An 18,820-nucleotide genomic window follows, 5' to 3' on the forward strand; every position below is an offset into this window, starting at 1 on the left:
GACTAACTGTGACTTACTGACTCAAACCATCACTTGAATTACCTTGAGCTTTGTTGACTGAAATTAATGTCTCACATTTCGAGGTTTTCTAATCTTTGAGCTATTTACAAATAACTGCATTTGTGTAACATAAAATGTATTTGGCATTGCCAAATTTTTTATAATCGATCAAAACAGACGTGCAACAAATCAGTAATTACGATGAATTAAATTATTTGAGCCATCTTTCACCTTTTGAGGCAACCCATTTTATAAACCACTGGAAAGAAAGTTAATTCAACTAAATGTTCCTATCCAAAAAAAAAAAAAAATTTACTTGGATCTGAAGTCTAAGTATTTCCTGTTTTGCTGAGATAGTAAAAAGAATATTTTCAGCAGAACAATAAGACAGCACACTAAACATGTTACTATTAACTCAAGCAAAAAAATATAATTTCTTAATATTCTTTGACATTTAAAAAAATGCTTTATTTATTATGAAAACATTAGTTGGTCATAAAATCATTAGCTCAAGTCCAATATCAGAAAAAAGGACATCCTTTGGTTTTGTACTGATCGCTGGACAAATTAACTAACCTTAAAACTTTTTTGTAAACTTAGGCTCTGGAAAACTGGGATGACATTTATGTCTATGGTGTTTGATATTTGACATGCTAAACAAGTTTAGTAGAATGGGATTAATGAAAGAATGTCTGACTAATTAAGAATAAAAATACATTGAGAATAGTTCACTAAATCAAGGAAAAGGAACAGAATAGTAGGAATTAAGGTTCACCTAGTCTGAGGTCTGACACTCTTCTTAATTGTTTTTAAAGCCTGCACAATAGCTTTTAACTCATCTTGCTGAAGCAGTCAGTGTGAACCTAAATCAGTTCTAATAAGGAATATTATGACTTTTAAAAATCCAATCATTCATCAAAACACAGATGACATATTTTAAAGCACACAAACCTGCGACCATTGCAACTCAAACTAAAGCAAAATTAAGCAGGTCACAAAAAAGATTACAACTGTTGTGTAAAGGTGACTTTATAAAAAAAAACAATGGCTAATGACTGGGGTTTAGTTGTCGGATTTTTTCCTGGTAGCTACAGTGCCTATCATAAGTATTCACCCCCTTTGATGTTGGGGGGTGCTGCCACCACCATGCTTCAAAGTGGGGATGGTGTTTTTGGTGATGTGCAGTGTTTGGTTTCCGCCAAACATGACGTCTTGTCTGATGGCCAAAAAGCTCAATTTTGGTCTCATCAGACCAAAGAATCTTCTTCCACTTGACCATGGAGTCTTCCATGTGTTTTTGGTAAACTCTAATCGAGTTCTAATATGACTTTTCTTCAACAGTGGCTTTCTCATTACCACTCTCCCATAAAGCTTTGACCGGTGAAGAACCCGGGCAGCAGTTGCTCCATGCACAGTCTCTCCCATCTCAGCAGCTGAAGCTTGTATCTCCTTCAGAGTAGTTGTAAGGGTCTTGGTGGCTTCTCTCACTAGTCTCCTACTTGCACGGTCACTCAGTTTACGAGGGCGGCCTGATCTAGGCAGATTCACACAAGTGCCATATTCCTTCCATTTCTTGATAACTCTTTTCACTGAACTCCCTGGGATGTTCAGTGCCTTGGAAATTTTTTTTGTAACTATCCCCTAAATTGTACTTCTCAATAACCCTTTCCCTGAGTTGCTTAGTGTTCTTCTGTCTTCATGGTGTAATGGTAGCCAGGAATACTGATCAACCACTCTCTGGACCCTTCAGACACAGGTGTTTTACAACTCAATTACTTGAAACACACCCACACCACTCAGGTGATCTTCATTTCACTAACTGTGAGACTATTGGCAACAATTTGATGGACCTCTATTGAATTAGACCATTAAATTAAAAAGGGGGTGAATAATAATGCAAACAATTATTTGTATTTATATAATTTTCTTTCATTAACATTACTTTATAGAAATCTGTTTTCACTTTGACATTAAAGAGTTTTTTCCAATACATTTTTTGTTAAAAAAATCTAAATTTTATTGACCATGATTGATTTATAAATCAATAAAAGGGTAAAACATCAAAGGGGGTGAATACTTATGATAGGCACTGTACTTGTCAACTGGTCTGACTCAGCAGCAGCAGGGCTCAGTTAAGATGACTCGGAGAACAACAGGAGCCGTAAACAATTTCATTACGGGACCCCAGCCTCCATTAATAGAACAAAAACACACAAACAACATGGAAAAACACTTTTTGTTTTTAATGTCACCTTGCTGCCACTGTTATCTGAAGGCAGGATATCCAGTTTGTCCGTGACTGGAATAGAAATGATAAACACTGTGCACTCATTGATGGGCAATTACACTGCCTGCTTGACAGGCAAATGACGCACGCCTCGGCCTTGAATCTTCATTTCCTTCCAGGGTTCATTGAAAGATTTAAATAATGACTATCTCTGTAGTTTACTTTGACTAAGCGTCTTTGAGTGACCTAAAAAGCGCTATATAAATTCGATGTATTACTATTATTATTATTTTATAAGAAATGTGAATTTCTTGATTTAGGCTGTCAAAGGTGTACACTTTTTCCTAAAGTAATGCACAAACGAGATATAATCCAAGCCAATCAACTACCAGTCGTTCATTTTTTTTAAATCCACCTCCCTTTTCCTACAGTTGATTGTATTTGTCATGAAAGCACAGCTACTGATGCTCTTGGTTTGAAAATGATCTTTATTTATGATGTTTGTATCTGTTAAGTGCATATGTTTTATGTTTCCAAGAGTTCTAACAGGAGATTGTGTGGAATGCAAAGAAAATTCAAGTTAGTGATATTCATGAGAGATCAGTGTATGGCCATCTGCTCGAAATAAAAAGAACTACAATGGAAGAATACAAAAAGCAACTATCTCAAGGAAAACCACTTCAAATCATGCAGCAAAAAGTGTCCGTTATTATTCAGACACAACTGAAAAACCTGTGTTTTGGATGTACTGACTGCCATTCTCTACTTATGAGGAGAAACACTCACTCCGAGACTTCATTCTGAATCCAAAACCCTGTCAGTGAGTCAAAATGACATGCAATCATTTTTTAAAAAGTAAAATGCAAAGAATTACACCATTTATAATCGCAAGAAACTATAAAAACAGGAGAACTGTCAAACTTTAAACCTTCTGACAGTCACTTTTCATGTGTAACTTCTGGTTTTGAATTTATTTAAATTGAAATTGTAATATCTTATCAAAATCACTTTACCAGTGTCATTTAAAAGTGGCAAAGTATGAAATGTTTGCATTAATTACATCTTAAAAAAAAAAAAAAAATCAGCGTGAAGCCATTAGTAATAAAATTCAGGGACATTTCAGCTGGACTGGGCTGAACCGTAGGCAGTGTTAAGAAAGTAGATAGAAGACAAGACATCTACAATATGCAGAGCTACCATTTTTTCTAGCATTGCTAACCATGTGGGCACTAAAGAAAATGTTTTACATGTTGACTGCAAGTTTTAACATTTTTGTTATATGATAAATTCAAGAAAATCAACATTTTTCTTCTATCTTGCTCTTATAGTTGTGACTGTATTGTTTCCACAGAGGTGCAGTACTTTATTATCTACTGGAAAATGAGTGGACATTGAGTAAAAACACGACAGCAGCAAAACACTCCCAGAATCTGTTTGCGTCTAAGATAGAGAAGGTGTCAAAATGCCAAAACAATTCAGAGACTTTTTCATACAACACCATTTTCAAGAGCACTATAGGATGATGCTTTTCATCTCTCCATTTATTTACAGCCTACACTAAAAATATTAGAACCTGGCTCCAACACAACACTGCCATTTTGTGGAATGACGTGTTATATCATACATCAGTGGTATTTTGCCACACAACACCCTGAAGCACATATACATATAACAGTGAGATTCAACAAGATGGGGGGAAAAAACTGTAACAGGTAGAGAAGACTGCAATAACACAAGATTTACTCAAGTTAAACAATCTCTCTTATTTAACAGAAGGAAAAAAAGGAAAGAAACTCCCAGAGCATCTGGATTAAACTTGCATGTAACTTTTGGGGGTAGATGAAAAGAAACATTTGATGAAACTAGCTGTAAAACAGCAGTGAGCCATTTTTAAATCAAATGGCCATGATGAGTGTGAGCATGTACAGCGGTGAAGAAATGCCTGTCGGCCCAGCTTTAACAAATGCCTGAAATGTCTGGGATTCCATGGGAATGGCTCCAGTAGCTGAACGGCGAGAGTTCGCAGGGTGCAGCTCCACAAGACTGAGTGCCAGAGCAGTCAGCTCAAAAAATGGTCTTATAGTGTGTGTGTGTGGGTGTGTGTGTACTTGTTTCTGCTATACAGGTGGGGACTTTGACCTGACTATTTGCTATAAAGGTGGGGACTTGTCTTACGGTGGGGACCTAAAATGAGGTCCCCACGGGTGGCAACACCGTTTTCTTGGCCATATTGTTGTTAATAAAAAATGTAAAAGTGCAAAAACGTTTGTTTAGGGTTAGGCATTGATTTGGTGATGGTTAAAGTTAGGGTTAGGGTAAGGGTTAGGAGTTAGATATGAATGGGAGTCAATGGTAAGTCCCCACCGGTATAGAAAAACAAACGTGTGTGTGTGTGTGTGTGTGTGTGTGTGTGTGTGTGTGTGTGTGTGTGTGTGTGTGTGTGTGTGTGTGTGTGTGTGTGTGTTTTGTTTTTTTGTTGTTGTTTTTTTTGGGGGGGGGCTGGTTGGGTTAGCTTTAGGCTTGTAGAATATCACTCTGCATAATGAACCACTAGGTTTTCAGGACGGGGGGGGGGCCTAGCCTCCAGGAGATGCACACTATGTGAGTGAACGTTTAATTTTACAGCTAACAATTTAGTATGTAGCTTCACACCACGGACACCTTGATCAAGTTCGAAAATGAGACCTGTGCGATAGTATTTAACAGAGTTATGGCCCTTTATCACTATTTTGCATATAGACTCATAGACATCACATGTGGCGGGGACATTGATGACCATGTCATCTTGTTTGTTTTGCTTCGATATGGCTCTAAGTGTTAGAAATCATTTTAACAAAGATGCTTCTGCATTTATTTTATTGATCTTTCCTTGCTCTAATTTGTTCTGAAACTCTATATCTCTTCATTCTTCACAAATTTAAAAGGCATTTTGTGACACCAGTTCTGAAATGCGCCATGAAATGTCGCCTGAAGTATTCCTAATTGTCTGCACTAAATCTTAAAGACGTCTCTCCTTACTGTAAGAAAACCAAATATGAAAAGCTCACAAATGAGTCCAGAAGAACAACAGTAACAAATTAAAAAAGGAAAGAAAATTCAGATCTGATGCTGAGGTTGCAATGTTTCTTTTAACAGAAAAAATATTTGACTAAAAAAAATACAAAAACATTTGCCATACCTCATAATAACCTCGCTGGTCATATGTGCATGTGCAGCATATAATATATATATGTTTAGGTGACATTTAGTTTAACACTATGTGACATCACTGAACAGAGCAGTGAAATCACGGCAGTCTGTATTAAGGACTTGTGATATTTTTTAACATTGTGTAAACAGGTAATATATGTATTTCAGCTGGAGGTTTAAAGGCATTTTCATTCAGTAGAATAGCTGTTCACATTCAACAAGGACATGACGTCTTGCACAGATGGCAGTCTAGATTTTCTACCACATTTGTTTTCGTTTGAACACAATTTAATTTGCTTGTTGCTGCTGTGAAGGGCAACACTGCACAGAAAGCTACAAATTTAAGCTTTATGGTTTAATATTATACAGAGTGCTGAGAGTGAATGGAGTCCATGACTGAGATAGAAACAGAAAGAATGATTCGTGTTATGAAAGAAAGAAAATCTACCTTGCCTTTCAAATACAGTTTCTTTTCAGGGGTAATACTACAAGGAATTAGGGCTGGGCAAGATGGCCAAAAAATAAAATCTCGATTTTTTTAGTCATCTTGGACGATTACGATTTTAATCGATTTTTGTTGTTTCTTTGCGGTCTGTTTGCTATGGCTAGTGCTAGCCATGTCGCACTCCCGTAGCTGCGAGCACTTTTACCATTCTTTAGGATGCCTCTGCCGGAGGTGCTGAAAGAGGTTAGTTGTGCTGCTATTCTTCGTTTTCACAGTACTTTTGCAAACCTTGCGCATGACTGTAGTTTGCTCTGTGTCAGTCTTGTCAAAGCCGAAACATTTCCATATAATCGATGTAACATGAGGCCCTTTTCTCACGACCAACTCTTCGTCTGCTGTTATGTCCGCCATGACAGGGGTATGAGTGTTTTGGCAGAAGGAGATGAGAGGCGAGAGCAAACGCCAGTGCACAAGTCGTGAAAGGCAATAGAAGAATCTGTATTGTTATATATTTAAGCTCGCCTCGATTTTACGGTTTGGCAAATTTTCAAATTGTCAGGTTTTAAAAAGGCGAATTAATCAAATTAATTCGATTTATTGCCCAGTTCTACAAGGAATAAATCCATAACCCCCATCAGGATATTGAGATTTTCTGCTGTTATACCTTCTGCAGGTATGAAGGAGTTTGCTGTTATAGTTTGAACTAAAAATGCCAATAAAGATCACAGGTCAATGAATATACTATAAAAACCTGTTGTTTCTGTAGGGTTTTGTTACACCATGGGTCACTCCCATCTCCAAATAATAAAGTGTAGCAACAATATCCTCCCATTTCCCCACAGAGAGCTTTACTAGCAGCTAAGTTTGTCCTCTTTCCTGCCTCGCTGACTTCCATAGGTCACCCATCAGTATTTTGGTCTCTTAAAGGTGTTTGCTGCTACAGAGGCAGTACTCGAGGCTTCTGTGTCCATTCATAACCTCAAAGTGGAAGGAGACCAACAAAGACCGGAAACAATTGGGAAGAACACCCTGTGAACTTCTACAACCACCATTGTTTGGAGTGGGAAAAGATCATGACGCCAGCGCTGACTGTTGCGTGCTGGAGCTCGGATAAAGTCGACAGAGAAGAGAGCCGAAGTAAACGATGAGACAGGACCATCACCTCACCCGCACAGTGACCCCGCTTTTCCTTCCGATACAGCCTGGATGAATGACTGATGTGTTCATGTCCATGATTACACCACAATGTTACTCTCCTGTTTCTTAGCAGCAAGGCCAAACAATAGCTGTTCATTTGGTCTGCGCACACACACACACACACACACACACACACACACACACACACACACACACACACACACACACACACACACACACACACACACACACACACACACACAGAGGTTACGTCTCTGTGTGATTTATAGTCTATGTCTATTTTATTGTTACACACACACTGACCCTTGACAAATCTCCAAGTCCATCTTGTGGTTGGTGGACAATCATGTCACATGAGTGAGGGGTAATTTTGGACTTCCACATCGAGAAAGGTCTGGCACCAGGTCCTCCTCACCTGACCTAGCTCAGACTGATTTATAGCAATTACCTAATTGTGTGCGTGTACGTGAAACCAGCAGCATTCACTCTCTGTCTACAGACTAAAGAGACATGCATGTGGCAAACTGCTAAACCAATAAGAAGCTAAGGTGTCTGCTGCTATCCATCTCATGGGAGCTCATTGACAATGCAGGAAACTGTACAAACCCAAACACTGGTGAAAGCTGCTGTGGTGGTTGAGGAGGAGGCCAGGCCCTCACTCTGTAGATATTTAAGATCACTTTAAATAATGGGTGTAAAATACAAGTCACTTGGTATGTATTAGCTCATTTACTGTGTGTCACTCTGGGCTTGGTGAAGGACTTGCAACAGATGAGAAAAACATGGGCTTGATTTGAATACAAAAATAACAATAAAATATAAATTTTGGGGAAGACGGCATAAGGCTGAGCAATAAAGCTGAAAAGTGTATCACAATAAAATATTTCATTTCAAGGTCAAAAAGTTAGAAATCAACTAATTATTCTCTTAAATGTTTTAAATTATTGTGATTCAGGCAGTGTCCTCCATCTGTTCTCACTAATTCCATCATATGAACTGTTTCTAAAATCAGGGCAAAGTGGAAAAGTTACTGCAAAAGCATCTATGCTAAAATATAATGTATACTCATGTTTTCTGCAAGTTTCAAGAAGTTGAATTTAAGAGTTTGTAGGACCAAAATGAATGCAATTCAACCACCATTTCATGTCCATACTGCAAGTGAAACACTTGCACCGTATGTCCCAATAAATTCTGAGTAGGAAACATTAATTTTGTCTTTTTGTTACAAATCAATGTACGTTTTCCCCACAACGTGTTTCAAATCAAAATCAATCAATTTTTAATACCTTGTCAAATTTACATTCAAGACATTTTAAGGCTTTGAAATCGGACTATTGGATTTTAGTTTTGGAAGTGGAAACCCGGATAAAAACGGTAATGCCATTGTAATCTAAGTTATGTGCTCTGATACGATTTAGTAACAATATTATACTCGCACTGGCATCTTCTAGGGGCACATAATGTCTCTGGCTTAAATCTGGGCAGCCATCATTGCTGGTGTGTGATTCTTCTGTCATCTTTATAATCTTAATTCTGGAATAAACACATAAAATGCTCCCAAAACACAAAAACATTGGTCGAAATAAAGACAAATTTGATGAAAATTGCAGGAATATATCTTTCAGTGCAGTTCAACAGTGGATAAAAATTAGATTCCAAGCAGAAGACCTTGATTTTGTTATCGACCCACAGCCAGTACTTTCAGCTGTCAGCCCCTTTCAGGACTCAGACGAATCTGACATTTTAACAGTCAAACAAGCTGTGCCACTTAACGGCAATTACCAAAACATAATTAAATGTCTGCTATCTCTGAATGAGTGTTGGCAAGAAACATAACTTCATTATAAAATAATAGACCAAAATCATACTTTCAACAAATAAAGGCCTGCTTTGTTTTTCATCAAATATAAACTTTATATTTCTTTGCAGTGACATTAAAGGCTCTGACATGCTACAAGACAGAAGACGCCTGAAGTGAACGCCTTATCCTCATTAGGGTCGCGGGGGACTGGAGTCTACCCCAACTGACTTAGGGTGCTTTCACACCTGTTAGTCCGTTAGAGTGGTTCGTTTGGACTCAAAAGTTGTTACAATGTTGCTATTTTCAACTGGTTCAGTTCGCATTCACACCAGTGTTTTCGCAGTTGAACCAACTACGATGAATGTTATATCTCCCCCCAGTCGTTTGGTGGCGCTGTTCACAAAATAAGGTGTTTTAGATGATGTAGGTGAACGATGATTGGCGCAGCATGTGAAGAGGGAAAAATCCCGGAAGAAAACAACAGGCTGTGTTTATTCCATGGATCGAGGTTTATTCGTAAACAATGAACTATGCTCTCCTGTTCGTTCTTGTTGCCATATATTCGTATCATTGCTTTATGCAGCAAGCACAAATACTGCTGTTGTTCCAGCATGAAGCTCGCATTCGGTACAAGAACATTACACAGTCGTTTTTGGCACGGAGAAGATGCATTGCAAGACGTTATCGTTATCGTTATCCCAAAATTCCCTGTGCAGGTTGCTGCGGAAGCTCCCGTAGACCAAAAAGTCTGCTGCGATATCAAGCCGGTCCGAATGGAGACAGGTTTGACCACCTTCGGGAGGTGGTCTCAGTCCGGTTCTTTAGTCCGAACCAAAAAAATCTGGTCTGCTTTCATACCAGCCCAAACGAACCGTACTTGCAGGTGTTGCGGACTCCAGTCCGCTTTAAGCGGACCAAAAGGCGTAGGTGTGAAAGCACCCTTAGGGTGAAGGCAGGAGACACCCTGGGCAGGTCACCAGTCTATCACAGGCCTACATATAGAGACAAACAAGCACACTGACATTCACAACTACGGACAATTTAGAATCACCAATTAACCTCAGCATGTTTTTGGACTGTGGGAGGAAGATGTAGTGCCAGGAGAAAAAACATGCATACACAGGGAGAACATGTAAACTCCACACAGAAAGATCCCAAGACACGGGACACGAACCGGGGATCTTATAGCTGCAAGGTGACAGTCTAATGGTACTACCCGCTGAATCACTGAGCAGCCCCCGTGACCTATAGTCATATGACAAATTTCAGAGAGCTTACAAGTGAACTCCAGGCAGTGTTACAACACAGTGCGGACAGGGGATGACAAGGCAAACCAAGAGGAAAATAAAGAATCCTAGATCACTAAAATGAATGCAGCATTGCTGAAAAAACTATGTCTAGAGGAGCAAGTTATCGGAAAGCTGTTGGAAAATACATTCAGTATGGTATGCAAGTCTAATTTGATATATTTATATAGCGCATATTCACAACATAAGCACTTCATAAAGTAAGGTAAAGACTTTGGAAATTCTAAGAGAAACCCAACAAATCCAAAGTTCCCTATAGATTTCCTTTGAGCAAGCACTTGGCGACAGTAGGAAGGAATAAAAACCTTGGATGATGTGCAGAGTAGAGTGAATTTTCTATCCATGGTCATGCTGTTTCCACAGAGGAGCAGGATTTTATATTGCAGTGAAAAATGAGCATACAGTGAGTAAAAATATGACAGGAGCAAATACAGGCAGAGAAACTGCTTGGACTTCAGAGAGTTCAGCAGAAATCAAAGTTCCAGTGAAAACCATACCTGACTAATGAGCAATTAGTGACATGACAAAAGGACACGAACAAACAGATGGGAAAGCATGTTACATGAATGTCTGATGTGCAAGCTTGTGTTGTATTTAACTTTAATAAAACTCCATAACATAATTTGAACTGAATTTAATACTTCAAACTTGAGAAAGATGAAGGCTGTGTGCTTGCCTTGATTAAAGCTGTTGACATGGAGTGTGTTTGCCTGTGTCTGTAGCTAAATCTAATCAGATTTGGTAATGAGCATCTCCTGCAACCTTGCTCTGCCACTTTGCTGACCAATTTGGTGTACAAAGGAGGGGAAATTAGCAGTGGCCGCTCTTGGAGAAGGTCAAATTACCCCTGTTATAGAAGCAAGGAAAGGAAATGAGTTGTGACTCCAAACATGGGACGTAAGCCAAGCCTCGTGATTGTGCTGCTTTGTTTTCTGTTGGTATACACACTACACAAAGCGTGTGTGACTCACAATCACCTCTGGCACTTAGAGCACTCCCTACTGTCTGCAATGCAAAGTTGCCTATACATGTAACAAAATCAGAAATTTTAGTTGCATTTTTTATTGACAGAGGAATCAAAACTAATATGATAGTTCATTTTCTTATTTTACTTTCAATTCAGGCATGTATATTACACACACACACACACACACACACACACACACACACGTTTGTACTTCTATCTTAGTGAGGACATCCATAGGCGTAATGCATTTCCTAGAGCCTTACCCTAACCTTAACCATCACAACTGATCGCCTAACCCTAATCCTTACCCTAACCCTAACCAAACCTCAATTCATACCTGTTCTCTAAAAACAAGTCTTCACCCTCAAACATGGCTGTTTCAAAGTGAGGACCGGCCAAAATGTCCTCACTTTGTAAAAATGTCCTCACTTTGATAGTTAAATGCAGAAAATGGTTCTCACAATGTTACAAGAACACACACACACACACACACACACACACACACACACACACACACACACACACACACACACACACACCTTTGCAAAAATAATCTGAGTCACAACAACAGCATATCTGAAACCACAAGGTGATAGGAATAAAGAAAGCAAAAAGTTTGGAGAAAGCGGCTATAAAAAGCAGCACCAGGGTACATCTGAAGAGGACACAGAAAGCCTCGCACTCTGTCCTGTGGTTCCAGCCAGGGCTTAATAGCTCTGTTCATGCTTTACTGAAAGTAGGCAAAAAACCGCAGGTCCCAGACCTCAAGACCACAGGCCCTGCCCATGTAGAATGCTGGCCCATGATTGGAGATCAGTGCTTGCCACTGCAGTCAGCATCTGGTCTTGATTCATTGTCACAAAAAGGCACATAAATAGGAAATCATCTGTGCTGTGAGACTTTTAATACAACACTTCCAGATTAAGATTTACCGCAAAACCAAAATTTGGCATTGGTGTTTTATGCTAATGTCTCTTTCTGATGAGTAAATGACCTCAAGCAAAAAGTTCTTAGTGGAAAATTACAAAGACAGTCTTCAGAGACTGAAGAGCACAATAATGGGCTTCACTTGGTATTACAGAAACTACATGTGGCTCCAAACAAACACTAATAAGAGCTTGAAATGACAGACATGCTGAGGAACTGGTTCACAAGAGTTGTTAAAGTAATGTACGCAGTGTTGTGTAATGGAACAAGCCAAGGTGTTCACACAGCACACATGCGCAAAATTCTTCTCAGCACTTGAACTTGAACTCTTTGACATCATGAAATAGGTGGGCTTGACATTTTACAGTAAAAGCTACAACAGAGCGGGAACTGCACTTCCACTGGGAGACATCAGAAATGTGCCACGATGTCTTATATCTTCTTTACTTTTTCTACACAATGGAAGCAACAACAACAGTATAGTCCAGAGAGAGAAAACATTCACCGACCAACTGGTGAGACGTTGCATCACAATAGAGTACAGTTCAAGCTGGATTGACTGAGAATTTAGCCTACTTAACTAAACCTAGCATATGACACAGCTCTGACATTTCAACATCAAAAAGGGACATGACTACTTTTTGTCAAGCTATTTATCATTCATACTGACACAAACACATAAGTCTTTTGATTTCAAACAGTGTCCCTCATCGGCTTTTGATCCAAATGGACTTCAATTCTGTTAAAGTTAGACTGGTTAGACCTGTGGGAAAAGCTGAGGGGTCTGAAAATAATGATGTGTTAATGGAAAGTAGCTAAGAAGAGCTACAGAGGAGCTGCCACTAATCCCTGACACAAATGTATATGGCAATGACGTAATATTAGGTAATTTTAAAGATAAGTCTGAGCATTTATGTTAGACAAACTCTCCAAGCTAAATGAAGTGTAGTGTAAACATTTTAGATGTTATGACTTTTCACAATTGTAACCTTAAATTTAACAGGGACAAAAATGAGCAAACTCTATATACTAATAAAGAATGAAAAACAAAAAGACATGAAAAAAAGCCAGTGATTAGATTTTGAATTAAGACTAACAGATTATGACATTAGTAATAAAAGAAGAGTTCCTCTAATGTGTTATGTTGTAACATTTGCTGTAGCAATGCTGTAACAAGTAAGGATTTTATTACTCTGTGGTATTTTCCTTATCCAAAGGGAATCTAAACATTTTAGGGACTTTTCAGTTAAACTGGGCAGAACCTCAGGGTGTGTTTACACAGAGCGGAAAGGAGACAAGTGTGAAAACATTAAAATATCGGAGTAGTAGGCTATGTAGTGTCACCTTTTTTTCTTAGTACTGGGATACCAGTGGGCACTTACAAAAATGTTACACATGTTGACTAAGTACATGTTGAGTAACAAATTTAATGATTGCCTGCATGTTTGAAATGTCTGTGTTTCATCTGACAGGAATTCAGGTCCATGATATACAGCTTGATTGCCCTGGATCATATTTTGTGGATTCACAGATTGAAAGACTCCAGTTTTACGACAAGTACTTACATATATCAAATATCTATAGAACAGAATTATAACAAAATTATAACAAAAGGCTGCTTACTTTTTTGACAGTGGTTCTGTGTCCAGCAACGTTCGCTGAAGTGTCCATTGATTGTGGTCGTCTGGCAGGTGGTCTTACCAACAGCTGCCCCTGGGCACACGTCGCTACACTCTCTGTCATTCTTGTTGGCCATGATGTAGTTGTCTTCCACTGAATCCAGGATCTTGGACCAGTCCAGAGTGGAAAGATAGCAGAGATCTGGGTTCTTCTCAATTCTCACAGCTCCTCTGGTGATATTCATCAAGCTATGGAGGCCAATCTCTCGTAGCTGCAGCATTTCAAACACCACTAGAGCATAGTTAAAGAACAGGTTGTTGCCTCTGATGACCGTTAGGTTGGGAAACAGATCGTTGAGGCTCTCCAGGCCGTAAACTCTGAAGAGCAACAAGTAGTCGGTGACCACTGTCAGCTTGGGGAAACTGAGGCCCCGGAAATCTTCCGGCTTGGTCCTGAACATGAGTAAGATCTTCAGGTGGCCTTCAATCACAGTACAATTCTCAAGCGTCTGGAGGTTGGTCACATTGTTGCGGATGTCCTTGCTTGGACAAACTGAAAAGAGAAGCAAAGAAAGACACAGACAGGTTCTTTAGAAACTAGATACCTTCTGATTATGGCAAAAAATAAATAAATCAGTACTAAAATATTTAATTCGTGACAATATTGCATGGGAAAGATAAATGCACAGAAAATTCTTATGGGCAACTAAACTGTACTGCATGTAGCAAATAAGTTATTATAGCATTCTGGGGTGAACAAAAAAAAATCCTTAAAAATAATTTCTCTTATGCAGTTGTCGGGTCATTACAACTGATGAATGTAACTCCTGCATTAGACATGTGTTCTATAAATAGGAAAAATAAGATTGAGGAAGTCAGACTTGGTCTCAAGTATGAAAAAAATAGATCTCTTGATAATTAGAGGGGATATTTTACTGAAAAATATGTGGTTATGTTTCTGGCTCTGATGAAGACCAGACTGTCTTCAGTGACATTTTGTTTAGCAACCACATATCTGGCTGTGAGCCACAGTCAAATATGGACTGCTGTCATCAATGTGAGGCTGTGCTCGTCCATGGTTAGGCTGAGTTCATTTGTAGAGTTGCTTCTGTAACTCAAGAGGATAAGAAACAATGACTAATGCAATAAAATTGTCTGTGGGAGGGGAATGAAATACTAATGGTCAAGTATTGCACCAGTAGTAGATTTGTGTCAGTCCTCACCCAGACACATGATCCCATCTGATGAGAAATTCCTTAACTGTGCTATTGCACAGATGGGTTACATTTTATCTGTCTCAATCATTTCAAATTGTAGCGTATTACAATAAAGCAATTCAAGAGAAAAATGTAAGTCTGCACCTAACTATTATTCATTTGTCAAATATTTCTCCAAGTCATCAATAGCATTTTCTCAGAGTTTAGAAACATGGTTTCACATTAGTCATTTTGTCCAACAAACAACAATAATATGAAATGTAAAGTGACAGAAGACTGAGAAGAGCAATATACAGTCCCTCCAGGAATTCGCTATGTTGCGATTGCGAAAATTCAACCAATCTCCGCGAGTTCTGTACAACCTTGCAATTTTCTCCAATCACCGCAACTTTTCCGCAATTTTAGCCCGCTTCCCGTGAGTTCCACCAATCATAACAGTCCCCAGCGCAAATGTAATACACGTACGTCACTGAATTCACTTCGTTGTTTTAGGTTTGAAGATGCAGACGTGCGATATTAACGTCTCTCTTTTACCAACAAAAGCTGCGGCTAAAGATGGTGAAAAACAATTCTCTGATGTTCTTCACCAAAGCGGAGGTAAACTGTTTTACACCCGTGCAATATTGTGGTGCAATACAAAAAAAAAAATCATCGATTGAAACACTTTCTACCACGAAACATATGAGGAGAACATCTGAAACAAGCGGACCACAGACCAGACAAATCACCGTGATGGAAACTGTTGCATCCAGATCTCTTGGAGCACTGAAACAATGAAGGTGAGCGCAAGCAGAAAATTTAGGGGCGCACACCAAAATCGACTTTCAAAGTGAATATTCACATTTCTCATTTTCACTGTATTACTGATAAATACTTGCACAATAAATGCAGAAACTGTGTTTTCAATTCACATTTTATAGTGCAGCAGTTGACACAACATAACAAGAAAAGCACTCAGAGTGCGCAGTACTCCTCCAAGGCTGCTCAGCTGATGTATAATTTCCGACAGATGAAATCTTTAATAAAAATGGCCTTCTGTTGAGCACAGGCATGTGTTATGCATGGGCACGTTATGTATTTATACTAAATCACGTGTAAATTACTCTTATAAAGGTGTGCTGATCAATTCATCACTTTTTGCAAGCCTTCGTTTTGTTAGTGTTAACATAACTGTTCTCTCCAGGCTTTTATTTTGAAGGCATATTTTTAATGCTACAAGCTTTTATTTTGTAACCATTCCAGCGGCACAGGAACTGCTTCTGTAAAAAGAGGTTTCTTGACATGACAGACGCTGCCAAAAAGTCCGAAAATTCACGTAAAGATGAAAGAAAACGGTTCCACACTTTCGCTGTCTAGCAAAGGATGTGTCTAAACTTATAAGCAGCTGGAATGGGGATAAGAAAGGAGGGAAGGACAGAAAGGTGAATTAGTGTTCAAAATAAGTCTGAACGTAAATAAAGGCTTTGTGAAACATCAGGAGCTTCACCATCACTCGCCCCCTGCTCTCATACACATTGGCCCGCCCATAGATATGAAGAGTAGATACGCCAGCGCGCTGTAGCAGCCGGCTAAGCAACGTGCCTACGTGGCAGCCATCTTGGAGGGGGCAAAGTTCCCATTCAAAGCAATGCATGTACATTGAAAATAAATCATAATTTGCTCATTTCTCAACCGATTTTCATGTGATTTACTTTATTGTCAACGTCAAAACATGTGCTATTGATAGAGAATACTTGATCTAAAAAAAAAACAAAAAAACAGAAATAGGCTTCCTACAAATGTAGCCTGCAATTTTAGTTCTCTTATTATTTAGGTCCAGAGGCCAGGGAATCTTTTCAGTTCAGCCATTACATATATAAATGTAAATACTTAGATATGTAGAAAATGTTTTGAGATCAAAAGATTTAATTGTAAATGCAATCTGTTATCTCATTAATATTAGTTTAGAATTATATATATATCATGGTAGAGACTGTGATTTGGTAGAATTGGAGTTTCTACCAGTAGAGATTGCGATCGGAGTCTCTACCAGTAGAAACTCCAATCCTACCAGTAGAGATTTGTCAGGGCTAAGGTTAGACTTTTAAGGTTAGGGTCAGGGGTCAGGGCAGGGGTTAGATTAAAAGGTCAGGGTCAGTTAAGGTTAGGGTCAGGGGTCAGGGCAGGGGTCAGATTTAAAGGTCAGGGTTAGTTAAGGTTAGGGTCAGGGGTCAGGGCAGGGGTCAGATTTAAAGTTCTATCTCTACTGGTAGAGAGTCCAATCGCAATCTCTACTGGTAGAAACTCCAATTCTACCAAATCGCAGTCTCTACCCTGACATATATATCAGGCGAAATTAGAATCCAGGCAGATTTTAAATCCGCCAAAGCAGAATTAGAATTTTGATTTTGCCTTGGCTAGATTGAAATTTGAAGAGTTTTGAATATGATATGCTCTGTTAATGTAATTATTTGTTTTCCCTAAAATTATGTACCTTGAAATTTTGTTTTAGATACAAGGTAAATAATTACTTTAGAAGTAATGTCAACTTTTGTCCTCAACACTTGGCAAAATAAACAGGGAAAAAATTATGTTGTCAAAGTAGTTTCTGGGTTGTTTTTTTTGATATACTGTATACCAAAATCCTGTTAGATGGTTAGGGTTATTCTTTCTAATATACAGGCCATTGATATATCAAGACTGAAATCTGTACAACCACCATGGTAGGATTTTGATTTCGCCTAGGCCAAATCACCCTGAGACTATCACAGAGCAGGTGCATTTATACGGAGACTTGATTACACACAGGTGGATTCTATTTATCATCATCAGTCATTTAGGACAACATTGGATCATTCAGAGATCCTCACTGAACTTCTGGAGTGAGTTTGCTGCACTGAAAGTAAAGGGGCCGAATAATATTGCACGCCCCACTTTTCAGTTTTTTATTTGTTAAAAAAGTATAAAATATCCAATAAATTTCATTCCACTTCACAATTGCATCCCAATTGTTGTTGATTCTTGACAAAAAATTAAAATTTTATATCTTTATGTTTGAAGCCTGAAATGTGGCGAAAGGTTGAAAAGTTCAAGGGGGCCGAAACTTTCACAAGGCACTGTATGTTGAAATATTTGGAAAATAAAAAAAAATTATCTTATTGCACCAAAAAAATGTTTGTGTTCATTTTGTTTGCATTTTGTAGTGTAACAGCACTTTTGCAAAGCCCGGTATATATATATATATATATCTGTCTCGGCTGTTATATACATATAACGAGGAACCAAACGAGAACAGCATAGTTTATTTGCATATACAATAAACAACACAATTACAATAAACAACAGAATTATTATTAATATTGTTATTTATTTATCGCTCTCTCTCTCTCTCTCGGCTGTAATATAGTTGCAGCAAACCCCTCTCTCCTCAGAGCTGCTTTCCACTTCTTCCTCAACCCATAGTCTTTGGGAAACCTACATGGAGTAAAGAAAAAAGTAGATATAGAAGTAAACAAGTATGTACACAACAACATATTTACCAAGAAATCATGCTAATAAATTAAGTACAAAGAACTGAATTAGCCAATATACTGGAGACCAAAGCTATTTAATTTGATAAGTATAACATTGTTTAGTAACAATTCAATTATGTGAGAGCAGTCCTAAAGAATTGCCTGTAATCCCAATCATAAAATGGGTTTGGAGGAATAACATAGATGTTAATCTGGATATATACGAGTTAGGCTTTATCGCCACTATTGGTAGTATTGGTGGTATTAATAGTAATGCCACTATTAATACCACCAATACTAGTGGTAATACACCAACTACTGCTCCTGATACTGTCACTGCTCCTACAACTTGTAATACTAGTACACATACTGATACTACTTCTACGACTGTAACAGCTACTTATACTACTACTACTGCTTGTACAACTATACTACAGCTACTAATAGTCGTCTGGCATTTGGTTGTCTAGCT

General features: G+C 38.5%; 1 protein-coding gene across 1 annotated transcript in view; it reads right to left on the reverse strand.

Moving 5' to 3' along the window:
• Window positions 1-18,820, reverse strand: part of insra (insulin receptor a) — a 110,333-nt gene that overhangs the window by 82,190 nt on the left and 9,323 nt on the right. Inside the window, exon 2 of the mRNA XM_051953316.1 lies at window positions 13,645-14,193. Coding sequence (XP_051809276.1) covers window positions 13,645-14,193 — 549 coding nt within the window. The remainder of the gene's footprint in view (window positions 1-13,644; window positions 14,194-18,820) is intronic.

This window comes from Acanthochromis polyacanthus, chromosome 9, assembly GCF_021347895.1.
Source record: "Acanthochromis polyacanthus isolate Apoly-LR-REF ecotype Palm Island chromosome 9, KAUST_Apoly_ChrSc, whole genome shotgun sequence".
In the NCBI taxonomy this organism is placed as follows: Eukaryota; Metazoa; Chordata; class Actinopteri; family Pomacentridae; genus Acanthochromis; species Acanthochromis polyacanthus.